Source organism: Coenobita brevimanus, chromosome 2, assembly GCF_032717465.1.
Source record: "Coenobita brevimanus isolate Jiangsu-jjx chromosome 2, ASM3271746v2, whole genome shotgun sequence".
NCBI classification, from domain to species: domain Eukaryota; kingdom Metazoa; phylum Arthropoda; class Malacostraca; order Decapoda; family Coenobitidae; genus Coenobita; species Coenobita brevimanus.
This window is the reverse complement of record NC_136955.1, coordinates 69,210-92,500: the sequence shown is the minus strand read 5'-3', so window position 1 is coordinate 92,500 and position 23,291 is coordinate 69,210. Positions and strand designations below refer to the sequence as shown.

General features: G+C 45.4%; 1 protein-coding gene across 1 annotated transcript; it reads right to left on the bottom strand.

Moving 5' to 3' along the window:
• Positions 1 to 21,453: 21,453 nt before the first annotated feature.
• Positions 21,454 to 22,197, bottom strand: LOC145390898 (uncharacterized). Its single transcript, XM_080265637.1, has one exon. The coding sequence runs from the start codon at positions 22,195 to 22,197 to the stop codon at positions 21,454 to 21,456; it is 744 nt and encodes a 247-aa protein (XP_080121763.1).
• Between the last annotated feature and the right edge of the window lie 1,094 nt (positions 22,198 to 23,291).

Here is a 23,291-nt window from a genome sequence, read left to right as displayed (position 1 = left end):
CACATAATGTAGGGGACCCTTATGTAACTTTGACGAAGCTTTATACCGTCCATTGTCGTTTCGTTTTTATTTTCTCTCTCTCTCTCTCTTGTTCTTACGTTGCCTCATGTTAAAAGGTCCTTTTATTTCTTAATGGCGGTGGTCTAATATAAATTTCCATGTGGCTCTATATGTGGACACTCAGTGCATTGTGTTTTCCATTTTTTCCCCCTAATCTACAGTTTATCACATCTTTCCTGGCTTATTTCCCAGCGATATCTATACTGCATTCGGATTCTACACTAAGTTATTTCCTGCTTAATCAGTTGCTTTGTACTGTGATCGTATCGTATCTTTTATAAAAGCTCCAATTAGCTTGCATGCGTCGGCCTTAGTCACATGATGGCTCTCCACGCTGCTTGATCTCTGGCAGCCTCCCTATTCAGTCCCTTATCCCTGAGGTCACACTCTATGACCTCGTCTCAGGTCTTTTTCGGTCTGCCTCTCGCAACCCTGCCCCCGACGTTCAAACTTCTTACTGTAGATCCATAATATCTGAATGTTTCTTGTCTTCTTCTTGCCATTTGTAGAGGTTCCCTGTACTGTGTGTGTGTGTGTGTGTGTGTGTGTGTGTGTGTTCTTACCTAATTGTATCTTTACAGGAATGAGTCAAGCTCGTACTGTCCCGTGTCTTAAACCATATTTATCGTACATATCCTTAAATTTGTGAATTGTTTTGGCACACACTATTTCATTCGGTAGTGCATTCCATTGATCAATTGCTCTGTTTGGGAAACTGAATTTCCTTACGTCTTTATCACCTCTCTTCTTATGCAGTTTTTTGCAGTGTCCTCTTGCTGATGCTTCCCCATATGTTAAGTAATCATTTATGTCTATTTTCTCCTTCCCTGATATGCATTTATATAACATTATGATGTCACCTCTTTTCCTTCTCTCCTGTAGTGTTGGTAGATTCAGTTTATTTAGTCTTTCTTCGTAGCTTAGATCCCTTAAGCTTGGTATCCATCTTGTAGCGACCCTTTGAACTTTTTCAATCTTGTCTATGTGTTTTTTTGAGATGAGGACTCCAGACTACTGATGCATACTCCAGGGTTGGTCTCATGAATGATGTTATTATCCTTCTTAGCATGTCTTCATTTATGTATGTGAATGCTATTCTCATATTTGCAAGCAGTGTATACATGTTCCGTACCTTCTCACTGATGTGGTCAGCCGGAGATAGTCTGTTATTGATAATCACACCTAGGTCCTTCTCTCTTTCTGATGTGTGTAGGGTTTTATTTCCTAACGTATAATCCCAGTCAGGTCTTTTTCCACTTTTACCAAACTTGATTACATGACACTTGTCCACATTGAATTCCATTTGCCATGTATTACTCCATTCATGAAGTTTATTTAATTCTTCTTGTAGCTCTTTACAAGAGTCTGTGTTAGTAATTCTCCGTTGTATTTTTGCATCATCTGCAAACATATTCAGATAGCTGTCATTTCCTGTGTTACTGTTTATATCATTTATATACACTAAAAACATGATTGGTGCCAGCACTGAGCCCTGTGTGGTACTCCACTAGTCACTTCTTTCCAGGATGAGTAGTTTCCCCTTAGTACTGTTCTCATTTCTCTTTTTATGAGAAAATCTTTCATCGAACAAAACAGTTTGCCTTGAATTCCTCCTTGATGGTACAGTTTCCATAAAAGTCTTTGGTTTGGTACTGTGTCAAATGCTTTCTTGTGTGTGTGTGTGTGTGTGTGTAATTCACCGGGTCGGTCAGGATCACTTGATGGTCGTGATGGTCAGCTTTTACCCTCCCGGAAGGGAGCTGAGAGCTCATATAGTCCGATCTAAGGGCAAGGCTGTGACCTTCACACACGCACACACCCGTCCCCTTGCTCGAGGGGGACAGTAACCACCCACTTCGTCAGTGAAACTTTTCGCAACCTGAGCGAGGCGCGAACTCCCGTCCACCAGTTGGCAAGCGGGAACGTTACCACTGCACCAGCGAGCGTGTGTGTGTGTGTGTGTGTGTGTGTGTTTAGGGGTGTGTGCGATGTGTTATGTAAGGATTTTTTTCTCTCTCTCTCCTTCTTTACTCCAGTTCATTTTACAAGTGCATATGTAAGTCTGATCATGTGTGTCTGCCTGATTCGCCACGGCTACAATATATCATCTTGCCTGTCGCTTGCCTGCTCGGTACTTACAGCCTCGTATCTGCATAATGAACCGTGAAATATTGTAACTGGCTGACCGTGGCAGGACAACGAGGGGGGATAAGAGAAAAAGAGCAGAGAGTAAAAGCAAAAAGAACAGAGAATGAGATAAAGAGAGCAGAGACTGAAACAAAGCGCATAAAGGCAGAATGGGGCCAGAAAAAGTGAAAAAAAAAACGAAGAAGGAAAAAAAGAACACAGGATAACAATAATATAGGCTTAGATAGGAAGTTCGGAGGCTGATGAGGACTATGAGAAGTGCTACAGTATAAGCAGACGAGACTACATGGTTCAGGGGCTGATGAAGGCTGTGAGAAGACCATGAATGATTTGAGAGAGTTGTCATTGTATAATCAGACAGGACGTGTACAACACTCAATATGGTGTGTGTAATCAGCAGAGAAAAGCCTTGCACGAGGGAGGTCGGAAGCTACAAACGTGCTAACCAATTACCAACAGGAGGAGTGTAATAGATAATAAACACCCTTGCACGAGAGGGAGGCAGGAGGCTTTAAAAACATACCATTGACAGATTCCCAATAGGACGACTGTAATAGATACTGATGTAACAGACACGAGAAAACATCCATGCCTGAGAGGTGGGGAGCTGTAAACATATATCAGTGTTGTTACCAATTGGAGGAGTGTAATAGACAGTAAATATCCTTACTTGAGAGGAGGCTGAAAGCTTTAGAAACATTCCAGTGACATATTAACCTTTATATTAAGCAAACCACTGACATATCTATTAACTCTTGCCATAAAAGACTGTACTTGAGTCTGTTATCTCGCAGCCACATACGAAAAGACATAAAACAAGGCATATCCAACGACTTTCAGTACAGCAACGTCTCTTCAAGCTTATTCTTACTTCATACGACTTTATTCAACTTGGGCAAGATATCTGCTAATGAAACTTGGGCAGGATATCTGGTACACAAGGCTGTATCTACTGCCATCGTTCTAGTTCTAGTATTTTCCACGAAGCTCTTATACAATCATTCACAGAGCTAAATAAACTAAAAACATATGGTACACTGAGGAAGAGGCAATCGTAACTATAAAGGACGCTATTCTTAAGCAGTCCACCCTCAGTCACACGAGAAGTGAAACATACAAACACAAAGTTTCAGTCACACAAGGCACACACAAAATATATAAAATAGACGAAACACGAAGCGAGCACACACACACACACACACACACACACACACGCACAAAACCACGTCCACCTCCTGTGATATTTGACTTTGGAAGGACTGACCAACAATAGACCGTAATGCATAAACCAATTTATATAGACCTAGTCTCAACTAACCTATCCATATTTACTCTAACTGAACCCTGCCTAACCTCGAATGACCTAATCCAACCCAAATTAACCCAACCTAATATAACTTAACCTCATCTAACCCAGTCTAATTGTTTTTAACCTCACAATCTCACGTAACCTCCACATACCTAACCTAACCAATTCAGACGCAGCCTAACCGCATCTAACCGTACCTAATCCTACCCAGTCTCACTTAACCATACCATACCCGACCTAACCCAACCCAGTCAAGCCTAAAATGACCTAATCCAACCGAACCTAACCCAGCCTAACCCAACCAAATAAAACCCAACCCAAAACCTATAAAAACCGACGTATTCTAAAGCAATCTAACCTAATCCGTCTATATCTAGTCGAACTGAAGCCAACCCAACCAAAAATTACCTAATCAGACCAAACCCTGCCCAAAGTGACCTAACCTAACTTTCGATCGGCTATATATTCGTTAAGAAATTCTGCTGCCTGAAAGTCTACGAGTGTAACAGTCCAAGTTTCGCCTGTTCTGTGTATATAAGTTTGTGTGTTTGTGTGTGTGTTTATTTAGGAGTGTCTGAGATGTGTACTACAGGGAAAAATTTACACTTTCTCTCTCTCTCTCTCTCTCTCTCTCTCGCGCGCGCGTGTTAAAAAATTGGGTACACAATCGGCACGATGCGTCCTTCTAATGTAGTACAGACAAAAAACGAGAGAGAGAGAGAGAGAGAGAGAGAGAGAGAGAGAGAGAGAATCCTCCCGTAGATAATTAGGTCCAACTGCTAGTGTTGTGTTGAATGGAAGAGGCAGTACATAACAGCCCTCCCTCCCGCCCTCCTTCCTGCCTCCTGTTTATAATCCTCTGCTGTTTTTTCTATTGTTTTGGCCCACTGTTACGGTCAAAACAAAAGACAATGACCAGAAATGACTCCCGTCGTGTCCAACGCTCTGTCAGATAGAGGAGACCATCAAGGCAATCAACACAGCCTGATCTCCTGCCCTCCTTGTTGTCTTTTGAGTTTAAGGCCCCATTATTTTTCGTATATTGTTTTTCTGGCCCAGTGGTGCTTTTTCCTGTACATTGCTTTGGTCTTTGTTTTGTAATGTGTCCTAAAACTTGAGTCCCTTCCACTTGGTACTCTGTCTGAGGTTTAAGTGACTGGATGTGTTTTGTTCCTATTTCTGTCTGCATCCTCGTACTCTCTCTCTCTCTCACACACACACACACACACACACACACACACACACACACACACACACACAAGGATAGGATACTTTTCTTAAGTGGAAGCGAGTGAGAACACAATACTTCAGCTAAAATTTGGTATCAATAAGTAAAACTCTTGCCCAGTATGGCTTGTAAAATTGCCCTGCTTTGAGGAACACCAAAGCATTGTCTCCTTTCCAGCTATTGAACTCTCTCTCTCTCTCTCTCTCTCTCTCTCTCTCTCTCTCTCTCTCTCTCTCTCTCTCTCTCTCTTTTCCCATAGAGCCAAGTATAGCCGAGAAACACCCAAAGCTTTTCCGCTAGACAAGAACAGAGCATCATTATTTTTTCTCTGCTCAGATGTTGTGCCGGTCATGGCATGTCGTGGCTTTCTTAAGCGTTATATCAAGACCTGCCACTTCAAGCAGACCCTCTTAACTAAATCAAATCGTCTGGAAATAGCTAGAATAATAAAATGTCAGGGAATAAGAGGGTTAATACTCAGACAATATTTTCAGCTCTGGAAAGAAGTAAACACATGACACCATAGCCTAAGTACGGGTCACTGAGCACAAAAAGGCACTGGGGTTGAGGTGTGTGTGTGTGTGTGTGTGTGTGTGTGTGTGTGTGTGTGTGTGTGTGTATATGTGTGTGTGTGTGTGTGTGTGTGTGTGTGTGTGTGTGTGTGTGTGAAAGTGTAGTTGTGTAACAGTACTATACAGCCAGACACAAAAACTTCACCCAATATTTCACCTCATCTCTTCTACTTTTTACTTCCCTCTGTTGCCTAATATTCCAAAGCTGGGAGAGGCTTCGTATGCTTCTCCCCCTAATCATTCCCTCTGATACAATACAGGAAAGTGACGGATTTCCCCCGCACCACCCCTCCTCTCTCTCTCTCTCTCTCTCTCTCTCTCTCTCTCTCTCTCTCTAAGTGTTAAGTGGGAGTAGCAGAATACCAGGCAGAACTTTTGTCTCTTAAGTGTACCTCGTTTCATTGTTGTTGTTGTTGTGATATTTGCCTCACAACATGGTGAGGACACGGGCAAACATAGAGCCCGTCAGAGAAGTGGCATAAAGTAGCCCTCAAACGAGAGCATAGCGGTGACAAAAACTGCAAGACGAAGCAGCAAGGCAGGACAAGATCAGGCGTGGCTCAGCAGTTACGAGAGCAGTCTGGTGGCGATATAGTTGACGAGGGCAGCACGTGGTGGATCAAACCCGATGCCCTCACGGATGGCGGCTTCCTCAGATGGAGAGAGGGAGTTGGAGATGTATGCCTCACGGATCTTCTGATACAAAGTCTGGTAGACGAGAGGCAGTGTATCTTCGTCGTTGATCGGATCCGTGAGGCAGAAGAGTAGCTCTTCCAGGTCCGCATCCGTGCGGGCATCGAGATCACGAGTCCCTGAGAGTGGTGGAAGGAGGGCCTCGATCCGGCGAGCAACGGAGGAGGGGTCGCTCTTGGTCTTTCCCCTTTTCTTCTTTTGTTTCTTCCTCTTCTCCTTAGGTGGAGGGGGAGAAGAAGAGAGAGCGATGGCGGCAGGCGGTGGTGAAGGTGGAAGAGGCTCCTCCACTTCGTCAGGAGCAGATGGAGAGGGCACGGAGGAGGGCTCCGCTGCTTCCAGATGTACTAGAGGGACGGGGGACGAGACACGCTCCTCCTCAGCTCCTGACGAAGGAAGGCGGACCTCCACGACAGTCTCCCCATGCTCAATATCCATGGCCTGTGACGGTTCCGGGTCGGTGATCGAAGGTTCAATGGTGGTGGCGCCAGTCGTCCGGTTGAGAGGGGCATCCAAACACAGCCGTTTTCGCGGTGTCGTGCGAGGTGGTGGTGGCTGCTGTCGCCGGGCCTGACGCTCCTGACGAGGGGGGAGACGAGGATCGCGGGTGAAGCTTCGGGGAATAGCAAGGCGTGGAAGGCCGTTCTCCTCAAAGATCTGAGGAAGGAGAATAGCCAGAACCGCCTTGCTACCCCCACTAAAAGCCTCAGCCGTCGCGATACACATCGCAACGAGTGTGTTTGTGTTGCCAGCACTTTCAGGACCCTTTGGCTGGCGTCTCTGGGCAGGGTGACGCCGCCATGCACGGGCAGAGCCCTGCACAGCAACACCACCCGGCCCAGTGACGTCCTTAGCCTTGGGACCCTTGGAAGCCTGTACAACACGAAACTCCACCGTCTCTCCCTCGGCAGGTGAGCGCTGGAAATGCCGTGGATTTGGTGCAACGATCCCAGAAGCGTGCACGAAAACATCAGCGCCAGTGTCCCGGCGTTTGATGAAACCGTAACACGATCTCACGTTGAACCAATTCACGGTTCCCTGGATGGAAGTGGCTCCTGGCGGCACGGATCTGCTGTTTGGTGCCCCCCTCAACGGGTCGCAGGCACGAGCAGAGTCGCTGGAAGTCTCGGGCATAGTGACGACTGGCCAGGCTATGCAAGAGGAGTGCTCGTTTCATTCACTGTGCTAGAATTCGAGGATTGAGGGTGTGCGGTGTGGCTAATGTGGTACACAACCCTTTCACTACGAGTACTGTAATCTTATTCGTGCAATCTCCAGACGATTTTATCCAGCTTAAAGGGGATTTGTCGAACTGGAGGGGTTATATCTAGCCTTCATTAACCCCTTCGCCACTAAGGGTTTTTTCCAAGTTTAAAATCGTCTTGAGAGAGAGAGACAGACAGACAGAGACAGAGACAGACAGAGAGACAGAAATAGACAGACAGAATTAAAATAAAACTGTGTCATCGGACTGAAGGAGTTAACCAGTTTCTATGACCAACGCCAGACGATTTTATTCAGCCGAGGGACAATTTTTTTTTTTTTTTTTTTAAGCATGGAAGAAGGAACTGCGGCTAAACGGTGGAAAATTATCTCTTATAAACTTTTTTTTTCCTTTTCCGTGATAACAAATTTAACCCTTTCAATTCGGCGGGGTATTTTTTTATGCATTCGTGCTGGAGAGCAGATTTGACTAGTAACCAAGGAGACTCATTTCTATCTCTTAACTGAGGCCCACTGAATTTCACGCAACCACGACTTAGCATTCTCTTTGTGGGAGTGGTCTGGTTCCGTCAGATGAAAACAAACAGACTATAATAACAAGAATAAACTTAAAAAAAAGAATGGACATCACCGGGATTCAAGGCATTAACCCGGGAAGATTTCACTCAGTAGCGGGAAATTCTCACGTGTAGTAACAACGTGACTGAATCTGGCACCTCCCCGGACTCCCAGCTACGATAGGATCACGTCTTTTCCGTTTTATTCTCGCTGGGCAGAAGAGAGCGAGGTGGAGGGGTGCTGTCAGGTGAACCCGTCTGACCTACGCTGAATACGTGGTTAGAAAGTCTCCATTAACCCCTTCTATATGTAAGCGTTTTTCAGCGTCGGTATATCGACCAGAAAGTCTCTATTAATCCCATCTATATGCAAACGTTATTCGGTATCTGTAAATTTGTTACAAGGCCCCCATTAATCCTTTCTATATACAAACGTTTCTCGGCATCGGTATCTTCTTATCACCCACACGTTTTCATTCAGCTTAGACCAGGCCTTTTCTAATTTGTCTTCGAGTATTATAGTAAGATACCTGAATCTAGGAAAGGGTGGCTACTAATCTATCGTCTCCAGATCATTCTATCCTTTGCCATCCCGCTTCCTTCTCTCCAGTTTACACCCTCCTCACTCATCTACCTCTCCACCCGACCCCTCCATCTCATCCTCGGTTTCTCCCACACCCCCTCCACCTTCACCCCACTCACATACTCTCCTAGTCAGTCTCGCATTCTCCATTCTCTCTAAAAACACCAGCACATCCACAGCGCCACCACAACGTTCCATATCTTCTTTTTTGTGCCCCTCTGTCTGCAGTAGTGAAGGAAATAATGCTCAGACTGATGGGATTAAGGCCTGTATTCTCGTCGGTTAAGGTGGCTCCCTGACACCTTATCCATAGCGAATTATTTTCCATAGTTTGCCTTACTACTCTCCTGTATATTGCGTATATCTTTTAAACACCATCATGGAAGGCAAAAATAACATGCAAGGAATTATTAATGAGATGCAAGCAAAAATAAACCGGTAAGGAAAAGGTGTTAGGGAGCTTACTTACCTGACGAGAATACGCGACTAAAAAGATTATTCCGAATCCCAACTGATGCCAAACTCGAGGATGCACAGATGAACCCCCTGACCGCGATATGTTCCCTCCGCTAAGTATAAGGGTATGATGTTTGCCTCAGTGGAATACCTAGGTGAGTCCATGGCAGCGAGAAAAAGATACCCACACACACACACACACACACACACACACTTAGGTCTGCTTGATCAACTCTCTGACCCTGGGGATGCCTTCTTCATTCCTTAATATTTTCTTCCAGTTTTATTCAACACAGGGCAGACTTATAGAACAGGAAGAGATGACCCCTCCAGTACGACAGACCTTTCCTATGCTGAATAAAATCGTCTGGTAACAACAAGAATAAACAGGACGTCACCTGGATGCTGCAGCCAGGATTCAGTATTAAAATTGAAAGCGCAAATGTAAAGACAAGCTCCCTATTGGTTACGACAATTTTTGAAATACCTGATGAGGATAGGACACGTCTCACCTTTCCGTACCTGCAGTGAGGGATGTGGGCTAATCACCTTTAATTACAGGTGTCCCTTTAATTACCGTCAAATCATAGGACAGTACTTGACTTCCCCTTCGCGTTCCCAATTACAATACAGTGGTCATGATCCTCTTTAACCAGAATTTACGTTTTTTACGCTGCTTTATTTTCTAACATAAAGCCTCTCCTACTGAAGGGATTATTCCAGCTGAAAAAAGCGAGAAACAAACAACAACTTTCCTAATAACATCCAGTAAGAGACCGAGGTGCAATACACGCAATAAATCGCTGAGAAAAGGGAGCTCCGAAGTCTACACTGCAACCTGTAGTATGGAACAAAAGGCGACACCACACTTACAAGCACACCAGGGAAATATACCGTAACAAGAGCTATACTGTAGACTAATGATGGTGGATTTTGGCTCGTACGCTACCACTGTCATTCAGAGTACCGTGAACTGGAATGTAGGTGACCGCGAAAAGCTTTTATTCGAGGTCATCCTTCCTAAGCTGAATAAAATCGTCTGGCGGTAACAAGAAGGAAAATTGAAGTGATGTTCTCGGAATGGTTATGACGGAGACTATATTGCTGTAGGGTAGAAGGGGCAAACTAATCTTTGCTCATCTATCTATCTTTCAATCTATCTAGGGTATAAGGAGAGATAGAGATTACCTTCCACTTTACGATGTGAGAAATGGAGCCTTCTCTCTCTCTCTCTCTCTCTCTCTCTCTCTCTCTCTCTCTCTCTCCACCAGCCAGATAATATGATGTACTCGTCCGTGCCAAGTAAAGACAAACAGCCGGGAGAAGGCCGGCCACCTGCACCACTAGGGTACTTTTTACGAGTTATTTTTAGAAGTTTAATTTATAGTTACCTTAAATCTCTCTGCTTCACATATTTAAACTGTGGTGAAAACTGTTTTCCAGTGGTACCAGATATCTGCCAAAACAACGACAAATGCTGCAGAAAATAAGGGCCACAAATTTACCCTTGCCCTCTCGGATACGTTGTACGCCTAGTGACTGGACACTATAACTCGATCACGCTATCTCAGTCATCTCTCCTTTACTACCTTTTAAAGCTACAGACCGAGGAGAAAAGTTGACTTTTTTGCCTTGCAACAGGTTGCCGTCATCACCAAGAACTAACACAAGCAATAACGACCCCTTATCATCAGTATTTCTGGCCAGTACTAGCAAAATCAAAGTGGTTCCGGGCAAGTCTCACCGTTCCCATCATCACCCAAGGACAGTATTAACACAGTACCTTGCTTTAAGCTCACATCATCAATATACTACGTTGCAATACAGGAAGGTTAAAATCTCAGAGTGGTGTGGTACGGGACAGCCAAAGTTTGCCCACATTCCCTACCGGTTGTGGCAATGTGGGCTGTTACATGAACTATTTCTATGTGATAGCAATATGAAGTACACAAGAAAAGAGTATGGGAAGGAAGGATATTCCCTGTCTCTGGGGAGGAAAGAGAAATACGCAAGATACGACGCAATGCTGGCTGAGAAATTCCGATGAACTCTTGGTCATGGCTGTGCAGAATCAAATCATCAGTCATTATCATCATCATACACACGACCAGATTAAAGTGCTATGGCCAAATACCTTGCAACTAGCTATGGGTCGACTTAATACCACATTGCTATAGGTCCACATCATCATTATATCATCATCATCATCATCATCACCATCATCATACTATCATCGACAATTTCAAAGCACACTACCTTGCAATTGGCTGTGGGTCGAGTTGAGACCACTTGTCAATGGGGTCAGCGTTGATTAGCCTGGCCAGAGCCGCCTCCGTCAGTGTCACCAGCCCGTTCGTTCGTTCGTTCGTTCAAAGATTTTCCCCCCCTGTAGAGGGAACCGGGCCATATATTAGCCCAGTTGGTGGGTTATGGGCTGAGAGTAGGTGTTTGTTCAGTCTTTTTTTTTTTAAGTTGGAGGGGGAGTGCTACGCACTACTTCAATGAGAGTGGGAAGGTGGGAGGTGGCAACAACTGTGGCGGCAGTGTTTCTAAGTGTGCTTTCAGGTTTTGCTGCAGTGTGGGACCGAGGGATGTCGGGGTTTGGGTATCGGGAGCTTGTTCTGATGCGGGAAGTGGCTGGACAGCGGAGGAGGTAATGTAGGAGTGGGTAGGGCGTGATCATTTTGCAGTGTGAGCATTCAGTGGTGGGGTCGTTATCTGTGGTGATACGGTTACTCCGGCACATGTATCCCAGGCGAAGACGGTGTAGGCGCGTAAGTGTTTTGTTGTCAATGGATTTGGTAATTTTTAGTGGCTTGTATTGTGTGGCCATGGCAAACCACATGGCAGAAGGTGAGCCCAGTTGTACGTGTACTTGGTGATCTTCGCGGTTGAGAGTGAGCGCCTTCTGTTTTATGGTGCGCTTGATGTGGCTTAGGCTAGTTGAAATGTTGATGTCAATGTGAGGGTGTTCAATGGCGCTCTTTGCGATCTTGTCGGCTTTTTCATTTCCAGTTATGCCAACATGGCTGGGGACCCAGTGAATGGTGATTGATCCTCCAGTGTCGTGGATTTTTTTGGCGGTGGCTAGGATGTCAGAGGTTAATTGGACGTTGTCGGTATGGTGGGATCGTCGTAGCGTGTGCATAGCAGTTGCAGAGTCTGTGTGGATGATGACTGTGGATGCAGGGGCGTTGGCAAGGGCATCTGAAAGGGCGGCTGAGATGGCAGTCAGTTCAGCCTGTAGAGTGGAGGCTCCGTTGGTGATGCGAAAGCCACATGTTCTGTCTCCGCAGACGAAGGCAGCACCGGCTCTCGATGCAGCAACGGAGCCGTCAGTGTAGTAGGTGGTGGAGTTCAGTGGAAGGAGGAGGGCTATACGCTGGAGGCCCTCCTGACGGAGCTGTTGGGTGGGAGTTTGGGCTTTGGTTGGTGAGTGAGGGAGAAGGAGATTTAACAATGGGGTGTTCCACGGTGGTTGTGGATGGTAGGACGAGCTGGGTGTGTCGGAGGCTTGTGTAATGAATGGGTTGAGTTCAAAGGTGTGAATGGCACGTGCAGCAGAGTGTACCCAGTTGTTGGATAGTACCTCGGGGTGAAGGTTGGATGCGGCTCTGAGCCGTGGCAGGAGAGGAAGAGGGGATAGCCCAGTCTCGGGGTCGGCGCTCCACTGGCCTGCCGTAGACCCCCGCCACCGCCACCATCTCCCTCAGTCTTACCTCCGTCGCCAAGTCTCATCTCTTCCACCATCATCCTTGGACTTGAACCTCCTCTATTTGGAAGGTTCTCTGCTACCTTCTCAACCAGCTTCAAGGCTTGTACTCTTGTCGTAGCGAAAAAAATTGTGTCTTGTCCTTATATCTGCCGGAATCGTATTTATCCTTTCAGGTGAACCTCCTGTGTCTTGAAGGTTCTCTGCAACCTTCTCAACCAGCCTAAAGATGCTTCGTTGTAAAGAAATATACTAATGGAGTTTTAGTTACTTCTGCAGGAATGGTATCACACAATCGTCCTAAGCACTGATGCCGTCCCTCATTATCACGGAGCTAACAGGATCATCGACACTCAGAAAATGTTAGGTAAATTCACTGTTCTATTCCAGAAAAATACACTGCATGTAAACCATAAGATTTTGAGCTTGGACCTCTGCAGGAGGGAAGGGGACTGGGTGAGACTTCTTCAGGGGGGTGAAGGAGGTTTTTGAGACTTCTGGAGGAGGAGTAGGCCACTGAATGAGACTTGTAGGTGCTCAAGGAAGCTTTTGAGACTTTTGCAGGAGGGGAAAAATACTGCTGTAGGTGCTCAAGGAGGCTTTTGAGACTTGTGAACGAGGGGAAGGAGGCTTCGAGGTGAGACTTCTGCAGGAGAGTAAGGAACCGAACCACTAACACAGCCGCGACACTCTGTCCCTGGAGGGAGTGACAGGGGCGTCCGTCCTCTCTTAGCTCACTCGCGGTCCACACTGACTCCATTCACCACTGCGCTCCCTCGGCCCTCTCTCTAGACTTGGAGAATTGACGGCTAGGATGCTGGGTCGACATACATTTATAATCATTCTTTTGCCTTATCAACGTTCTCTGTCTCAACCAGAGTTTAGGACTGCTTACTTAATCCTTTGTCTTCACTTATATAACCACCAAACGTTTCACAATAAGGCAAGTTAATATTAAAAAGGAAAAACAAAAAACTAACACAGAAAGGTGGGTTTAGCTGAGCTGGAGAATAAATTGGTTTTGGGATAAATAATTACACTGAGAAAGAGTGTCTGAGAAAGAGGTGGATCTGATTAGTATGGTAATAATGAGACAGCTTTGGGGTAGTATATGGATAATTAAGATAGAAGATAAATAATAACTAAGAGAATAAATAGGAACTTCGATAATTATATGGTAAGTGCAGATTTTGTCTTAATGTGGAAATAAATAAACAGGTTTTTGGGGAGGTCAGTGCTCGTTAAGCTGAGAAACAGAGGGCAGGACACAACAAACAAAACCTTGCTAGTTTTATCACGGTGTTCATCCCATCATTAAATAGCCCTAAACATGTCTGGACCCCTAGCCTTTGTGTGTGTGTGTGTGTGTGTGTGTGTGTGTGTGTGTGTAGGCAGGCAGGTAGGTAGACGAACAGGCAGGCACGAAGGCAGTTACTCAGGAACGCATATAAGTGGGTAGGTATTTAGGTAGGCAGGCACGCAGGCAGGTAAGCAGGTAGGCAAGTTAGTCCATCCTAAACCTAAACTGAATCGTTTAAATGTAATCTCTTCGAAAGGACTAAGAATTATGACCAAGGCGCCTGATACACTGTTGGTAACGAGTACTATGCCATCTCAAGTCAATCACGAGGCTATAAAAATATCACCCAATTCTCCTCTCAGCAACATACAGGGGAAGAGGCTTGATAACTGGGCACTGGTCGAGGGAGGTAGTGATTTGAGGTGCCAGTCATCGATGTTGGTTAGTGATGTTACGGGAGCTAGTTTGGTGATGAAGCAGAACTGCCTCAAGAACACGAACACGATAACGAACACACACACACACACACACACACACACACACACACACACAGTATAACCTCAGATGTGTCCTTTCCATATGCCTACAGACTTATGCCTCACCCTTTATAATGAGGAGGACCGTAAGTCGAAGAGGCTGTGTATTTCAAGTGTACAATTTTCCTGCTTGGAATGATTATAACCACTGATGCTACCGGCTCTAAGTACAGGCTTGCGAGGATCCTAAGTGATTTGCTTGATAAGGGAAATTACAATGAGGAAAAGAATTAATGAAGGTAGGAGTGTGGAGGATATAAATGGGGGAAAGAATAAATGAAAGTAGGGAAAAGGAAAATATAAAAATAAAAATATAAACTGAGATGACATGAGAGAAAAGTGATATCATGCCTTTTGCTGATAGGAAATTCCAGCACCTTATTACATGGACTGAGGTAGCGAAAGGGAACTGGTCAAAGTTTTCCATTTTCTACTTACAAAATGCTGCGGTAAAGGACGCACGCACGCACACACTCACTCACCCACTCTCTCTCAAAAGAAAAAAAAAAAGATGCCCAATTAAGTTATATGTCATGCCAGAACACAAAATGTATTGTATCACCGAAAACTCAAGAACGGTAGATTTTACAGCCAATAAACTGGAAGGGAAGTCTCAAAGAAATCGTTTTATTGCCCAGACGAAACACCTACAGCTTTTGATTGTGCCTTGAGGACCCGAGACCAATTTAAGAGACCGAGGTGGACCAGAATACTAAGAAAATGTATCGCCTTTAATATGAGAGACTTTGGAGACGAGAGATGTAGGAGAGGGCTTGAGATGAGAGGATTACTAGTTCAATACGAGAGGCCTTTGGATAGGAGTGAAGCAAGACAAGGAAACTTCAGGTCAGAAAATTATCTATTTCAATACGAGAAACTGTGGAGGGGAGTGAAGTTAGAGAGGAAGGGTTGAGGTGAGAAAAGGGGGCGTGAGTTGCAGAGAAGGTCGCCATATGGAGGAGGAAAGGGTGACATGGAGGTGATTCATTTGTGGTCACCCCTGACGGGATTAAGGCATCTGGTGACAGACAGGTAGACAGTTAGATTGATTGACTGACTGACTGATTGACTGATAAGTGAAGTTTGTATGGAAGACGTAAATTTGGACCAGCTTAAAGTGAGTGTACAGTAGAAATGGATGGTCGAAGTAGGTATACAGGACAAAAATCTACCAAGTGAAGGTGAAGGTAATACAGAAATGGGTGGCAGATGTATGTATGAAGGACGAGAAAATGGACCAGGAGATATATGTATGAAGGACGAAAATAATGGGCCAGGTTATTGTGAAAGACCTATAATTATCACAGTATAAAAAACAAGGAATCAATAAGCTTCAAGTACTGAGATACAAGTCCTTCAAGTCTAGAGAGAAGCCATAAACCACACACAGAGGCCAATTAAGGAAACTCGCCAATGAACGAGCAAGATGATGACCATAACCATTTTCGTAATAACTTTCCTTGTATATCTTGCACGTAGGTAGGTTTGTACAACTTTAAGATGTGGAAACTGATTAGCTTGCGTGTAGATGTGTGTAGGGGGGGGGGGTGCGTTGTTGTTGTTGAGATTCGTCCATTTTATTATGAAAATGGACCCGGGCTCAGGGTGGAGAGCCCGCCAGAGTAATCAGAGATGTCAGTGCAGCCTCTACGAGGAACTGCTGGGGCTGGTTAGTTTGGAAAATAAGGATACGTCTGTCTGTTTTAGACGGCCTAGGAGAATGTCGGGATTAAAGGCCGACTTTACGATGTTGGAAATTTCTGCCTTGCTGAAGGTGTCGTTATAGCTGAGGTCAGGTTCAGAAGCGTGTGGAGTAGTGCCTTCAGGATCTATCTCGGCAGGTGGCGGTGGTTTAGGCTGTTTCTTCCTCTACCTCTTCTTGTTCGATGTCGGTGGTGGGGAGGGAGTGGTACATGCCTCCTCGGTGGCCTGGAGGTTCACGACAGCATCAGGTGGTAAGGGGGAGGTGTGGTCGCTTTCTTCCTGTATGATGGAAAAGACAGGAGAAGCGACCCTTCCCTCAGCTGCTGACGGCGGGCGGTGATCATCGGCGGTGTCGATGTCCATGGGCGGGGCAGAGGTAGAGCAGGAGGCGGCAGTTGCCCTGTTTAGGGGAGCGTCGAGCTGCAGCCTCTTCCGCGGTGTTGTGCGGGGTCTAGGAGGCTGCAGCGTTGTGGTGTGACGCTCCTGACGCGGGAATGGCCGTGCATCACGAGCGAAGCTCTGAGGGATGACAAGGCGTGGCAGCCCGTTCTTCTCAAAGACTTCAGGGAGTAGAACGAGCATAGCTGCCTTGTCATCGCCACAGAAAGCCTTCGCCGTCGCGATGCACATGGCGAGAATGGTGTCCACATCCCCAGGACATCGGGGATCCCCAGGCCGCCGCCCCTGGGCCGTGGGGCGCCGCTGTGCATAGGCAGAGCCTTGCACAGCTGCACCCCCCGGTCCAGTGACGTCTATAGCCTCGGGACCCTTCGGTGTCTGGAGAATGTGGAACTCCACTGTCTCTCCCTGACGTAACAAGGGCGAATGGCGCCGAGAAAAGGTAGCAGCGATCCCTGAGCGATGTACAAATACATCGGCGCCAGAATCCTGGGGCCGGATGAATCCGTACTTCGCCCTGATGCTGTACCACTTCACGGTGCCAGTGATGGTGGTGGTCTGCTCTTCTCCCTCAGGCTCAGCTGCCAGGTCAGCCCCCCTCAACGGGTCGCGAGCTGTGGCAGAAGTAGAGGCCATGCTGGAGAGAGGAGATGTTGCTGCTACCGCTGCTGGACCGCGAATGAATAAGGCAGAGATCTATCTATCTATATAACTAGGCTGCTTCCCCCAAGGAAAGGGAGGTAGCCGAGACAGGACGCCACACTCCCCATTAACTCATCCATTCAAACACTTTCATTCGCATCTTAGCCCCAAGGCAGAGATACAAAGGTTAATACATGATACAGTAGTTCCTGTTACTTTTCAGCAATATAAAAACAATAAGTACAAAGACGACGAGATTAATACAAAATAAATGAAGAATAAAGAACAATTATTAACACTACACCGACGCTTCCATCTCGTAAGCAGTGGTGCCCTCCCCCCTCCCACTTCAATGCCCTCTCCTCTAGCTCACACCCCAACTGAGTATTTCTCCTAACGCTTTCTGTCACATCCATATCCACACCACAACGCTCCTTCACTTCCTCATTTGTCAGTCTGTCTTTCCTTTTAACTCCACATGCTCCTCTCAGTAATCCTCTCTCCATCCCCCACATAATAATAATAATAATGACGTATAGAAGAGGGAGGGAAAGGAAGGAAGGTAAAGAATGATTGTGTATATGTGATGAGTGTTATGCAACCAGGGCGACAACACGTGGCGGCAGGAACTAGGCCTTAGTTTAATCTCCCGGCCTTACAGAGAGCTCTGGTCCTGGTTGCATTGTGTAGAGTGCATGTGTTTTTTTTTTTTTTTTTAAAGTAGGAGAGGAAGAATTTAGACTAAGAGAAAGAGTGTCGGGGCTTAACCCAACGTGCGTGTGTTTGGTGTTGGAAAGGGGGGGGGGGTCTCGCACGTGCACTGTGTTGTTACTTAAGGACGGGAGGAGTGAATCGCTACGGCTTTCTCTGCCAAGCATTAGCTTATTGGCTGCCTCTCAGGTTCATCTGATTTTTCCGGCTCCAGAAGCCTGGGTAGGATGATAGGATACGGGTGTTAGGGTAAGGTGTTGTAGCCCTGGGGGGCTTGGGTAGGGGGATAATGAAAGGGGAGGGGTGGAGGAAGGGGAGTATGGGGGTGCTGGATATGTGGATGGCGGGTTACTACGTGGTTGCCGTGATCTTGATAATGGGTGTAGGGGTGGTTTAGAGTCTTAAGTGAATTGCAGGGTGTGAACTAAGTAGTTGATTAATAAAAGGGTCAGTAATAAATAAACTATTGGTGCTTAAGTGAACCCTCAGCGAAACACGAACATGTTCCGCCCTTGCCATGACGCGAGACTGGTGTGCATTGGTACCCTGTGGGTAAACCAGACAGCTAGGCGCCGCGGAGCTGGGCGGCGGTGCACGTATACACCCCCCGTATAACATTTGGTAACTGAGGCGGTGACACGGCGAGATGCGGAGGAAGAGTTAGACGGCCTGGCGCCATGGCCTAACCGAAGCAGACACACACCACACTACACCAAGAGCGACACTGAGGGTCGCTGTCTGGGCATGGGAGTTTTAAATGGGTTGAGGCAGACAGGTAGACGCCGCAATGGGGGCGGGGCTTGCAATAAAAGAAAATTCCCACAAAATGTAGGGGACCCTTATGTAACTTTGACGAATCTTTATACCGTCCATTGTCGTTTCGTTTTTATTTTCTCTCTCTCTCTCTCTTGTTCTTACGTTGCCTTATGTTCAAAGGTACTTTCATTTCTTAATGGCGGTGGTCTAATATAAATTTCCATGTGGCTCTATATGTGGACACTCAGTGGATTGTGTTTTCCATTCTTTCCAGCTAATCTACAGTTTATCACATCTTTCCTGGCTTATTTCCCAGCGATATCTATACTGCATTCGGATTCTACACTAAGTTATTGGCTGCTTAATCAGTTGCTTTGTACTGTGATCGTATCGTATCATTTATAAAAGCTCCAATTAGCTTGCATGCGTCGGCCTTAGTCACATGATGGCTCTCCACGCTGCTTGATCTCTGCCAGCCTCCCTATTCAGTCCCTTATCCCTGAGGTCACACTCTATGACCTCGTCTCAGGTCTTTTTGGGTTTGCCTCTCGCAACCCTACCCCCGACGTTCACACTTCTTACTGTAGATCCATAATATCTGAATGTTTCTTGTCTGCTTCTAACCATTTGTAGAGGTTCCCTGTACTGTGTGTGTGTGTGTGTGTGTGTGTTCTTACCTAATTGTATCTTTATAGGAATGAATAAAGCTCGTAGTCCCGTGTATTAAACCATTTGTATCATACATATCCTTAAATTTATGAAACGTTTTGGCACACACTATTTCATTCGGTAGTGCATTCCACTGGTCAATTATTGCTCTATTTGGGAAACTAAATTTCCTTACGTCTTTATTGCCTCTCCTTTTATGCAGTTCTTTGCAGTGTCCTCTTACTGCTGCATCCCCATAGGTTATATACTCATTTATGTCTATTTTCTCCTTCCCTGATATGCATTTATATAGTATAATCATGTCTCCTCTTTTCCTTCTCTCCTGTAGTGTAGGTAGATTCAGTTTTTCTTCGTAGCTTAGATCCCTTAAGCTTGGTATCCATCTTGTAGCTGCCCTTCGAACTTTTTCAATCTTATCTATGTGTTTTTTTAGATGAGGACTCCAGACTACTGACGCATACTCCAGGGTTGGTCTGATGACTGATGTTATTATCTTTAATAGTATGTCTTCATTTGTGTGTGTGTGTGTGTGTGTGTGTGTGTGTGTGTTCTTACCTAATTGTATCTTTACAGGAATGAGTCAAGCTCGTACTGTCCCGTGTCTTAAACCATATTAATCGTACATATCCTTAAATCTGTGAATTGTTTTGGCACACACTATTTCATTCGGTAGTGCATTCCATTGATCAATTGCTCTGTTTGGGAAACTGAATTTCCTTACGTTTTTATCACCTCTCTTCTTACGCAGCTTTTTGCAGTGTCCTCTTGCTGATGCTTCCCCATATGTTAAGTAATCATTTATGTCTATTTTCTCCTTCCCTGATATGCATTTATATAGCATTATCATGTCACCTCTTTTCCTTCTCTCCTTTAGTGTTGGTAGATTCAGTTTATTTAGTCTTACTTCGTAGCTTAGATCCCTTAAGCTTGGTATCCATCTTGTAGCGGCCCTTTGAACTCTTTCAATCTTGTCTATGTGTTTTTTTGAGATGAGGACTCCAGACTACTGATGCATACTCCAGGATTGGTCTCATGAATGATGTTATTATCCTTCTTAACATGCCTTCATTTATGTATGTGAATGCTATTCTCATATTTGCAAGCAGTGTATACATGTTCCGTACCTTCTCACTGATGTGGTCAGCCGGAGATAGTCTGTTATTGATAATCACACCTAGGTCCTTCTCTCTTTCTGATGTGTGTAGGGTTTTATTTCCTAACGTATAATCCCAGTCAGGTCTTTTTCCACTTTTACCAAACTTGATTACATGACACTTGTCCACATTGAATTCCATTTGCCATGTATTACTCCGTTCATGAAGTTTATTTAATTCTTCTTGTAGCTCTTTACAAGAGTCTGTGTTAGTAATTCTCCTTTGTATTTTTCCAACATCTGCAAACATATTCAGATAGCTTTCATTTCCAGTGTTACTGTTTATATCATTTATATACACTAAAAACATGATTGGTGCCAGCACTGAGCCCTGTGTGGTACTCCACTAGTCACTTCTTTCCATGATGAGTAGTTTCCCCTTAGTACTGTTCTCATTTCTCTTTTTATGAGAAAATCTTTCATCCAACAAAACAGTTTGCCTTGAATTCCTCCTTGATGGTACACTTTCCATAAAAGTCTTTGGTTTGGTACTGTGTCAAATGCTTTCTTGTGTGTGTGTGTGTGTGTGTGTGTGTGTGTGTGTGTGTGTGTGTTTAGGGGTGTGTGAGATGTGTTTTGTAAGGATTTTTTTCTCTCTCTCTCCTTCTTTACTCCAGTTCATTTTACAAGTGCATATGTAAGTCTGATCATGTTCGTTCGTTCGTTGACGATTTCCTCCCCTATAGGGAGGGCCGGGCCTTACATTAGCCCAGTCGGTGGATTTTTGACTGAATTTCTTAGTTGGTTGTGTTGGCTGTATTTGAGGGGGAAGAAACCACCGTGGTGGTTCTGTATGTTTTTTTTTTTTTTTTTTTTTTTTTTTTTTTTAGCTCACAGGTGCATCATATGCCTGCACACGTTGATGTATAAAAACATCCGCGCATGCAGGCACAAACACACGAGTGATTTTAGAGTGGGAGGGTATAATGGAACAGGTGACCAGGTGACCGTTAGGCGCGGGGATTAGCGGGGATTAACGGTACCTGAACCGTATGGAAGGGGGCATGGTGACTGAGACAGTTGTGGCTGCCTGACTGAGTGATTTTAAAAGGGTGGGGGGAAGTGTGCAGTGATGTTTGCTAGGGTTGTTATGGGTGTATTAGCAATCACTGCAGCAGCTGCTTGTTTAAGTGTCTCCTCGGGGCTGGCTGCCGTATTAATGCGAGGCGTATCTGGGTTGGGGAGATTGAGAGGTCTGTTAAATTTATTGGTGTTTCGGCAGCTGAGAATATAGTGGAGAAACGGGAATGGGGTATCAGTGTTGCAGTTTTCACACGTGCTGGGTTGTGCCTCATTTGTGAGTATATGGGCTTTACACTTATATCCCAAGCGGAGGCGTCGTATATTTTTAAGTGTTCTGCTTTTGAATTTGTTAATAGTATTTATTGGCTCATATTTTGTAGCGGCAGCATACCATATTGCAGAAGGGGAGCCCGCCTGGACTTGATGCTCGTGTTCTGAGCGGTTGATTGTTGCTGCCTGCATTTTAATTGTTCTTTTGATCTGAGTGAGGCTCGGTGTTATGTCAACCTGAACGTGTGAATATTCCGTGGCTTCTTTGGCTAGTTGGTCTGCCAATTCATTCCCTTTGATACCTACATGGCTGGGTATCCAATTAATTGTTATAGTTCCGCCAGCATCTCGTATTTTTTGCGCGGTGGCGATTATGTCAGTAATTAAATGAGTGTTATCAGACGGCTCCTGTTTTCTTAGCGTTTGTATTGCGCTGGCGGAGTCTGTATGGATGATTGTGTGGGATGTTGGGTTGATGTCTAGGGCATCGTCCATGGCGGTAAGAATTGCAATTAATTCAGTCTGGAGTGTAGAGGCTCCATCTGATACACGCAGGCCAAATGAGTGTTCTCGGCATACGACTGCCGCACCTGCTTTATTGTTATTCACAGAGCCGTCTGTATAGTAGGTTGATGAGTTGGGGGAGGTGAGGGAGGCAATTTGCATTAAGCTCTCTTGGCGTAATTGTTGTACGGGAGTGAGGGCTTTAGGGGGAGAGCTTGTAATGATAAGATTGAATAGGGGGATCCCAAGGAGGGCGGGGATGATACGCTACACTTGGTTCATCTGGGGGGAGATTTATGATGGGATTTAGATTAAAGGAGTGAATGGCTTTTGCGGCGCAGTGACTCCAGGTGTTGTTTAGGATGTCGGGGTGTAGGTTAGCAGCCGCCGTTAATCGTGTTGTAAGGGGGAGGGGGGAGTTTTTACGTGTAAGCTTGGCTGCCAAGCTAGCGACTCTTGCTTTGATTCTGATGTTAATAGATTCGATGTTGCACTCCATTTTGAGGTTGCAAAGCCGTGTCCACATTGGTGATCCCGTCATAATTCTTAGTGCCTCATTCTGTATAACCTAGAGTTTGTCGGCTAATTTTGGGTTGATGGTGGGTAAGGCAGGCGCTGCGTAATCAATAATAGATCTTATTGCCTGAATATAGAAGAGACGTAAGACTTTAAATGAAGCTCCTTCACCTTTGCCAGCTAAAGATCTAAGGGCGTTGAGGCGTAATTTGGTGATATCTCGGAGGTATTTTATTTCTGTGTCAAAGGTGAGGTTTCTGTCCATGTATACCCCTAGGTACCGGTGGGTGTTGACGTACTCTATAAGAGAGTTACCGAGGAACAGCTGTTTTGGTGGGGTTGGAATTTTGATGGGGAAGGCCTTAGTTTTGAGCGGATTTATTTTCAGGCCTAATTCTCTACATTTTTTATGCAGGATGTCGAGTGCTTTTTGCGCTTTCTGTGAGTAGCGCCCCCCATATATTACTAGAGTTATATCATCAGCATAACACAAAAGGCGGGCTCCTTGGCCCAGGTCGAGATGAAGGAGGCATTCAATTAATGTGTTAAAAAGGGTGGGGCTTATAATG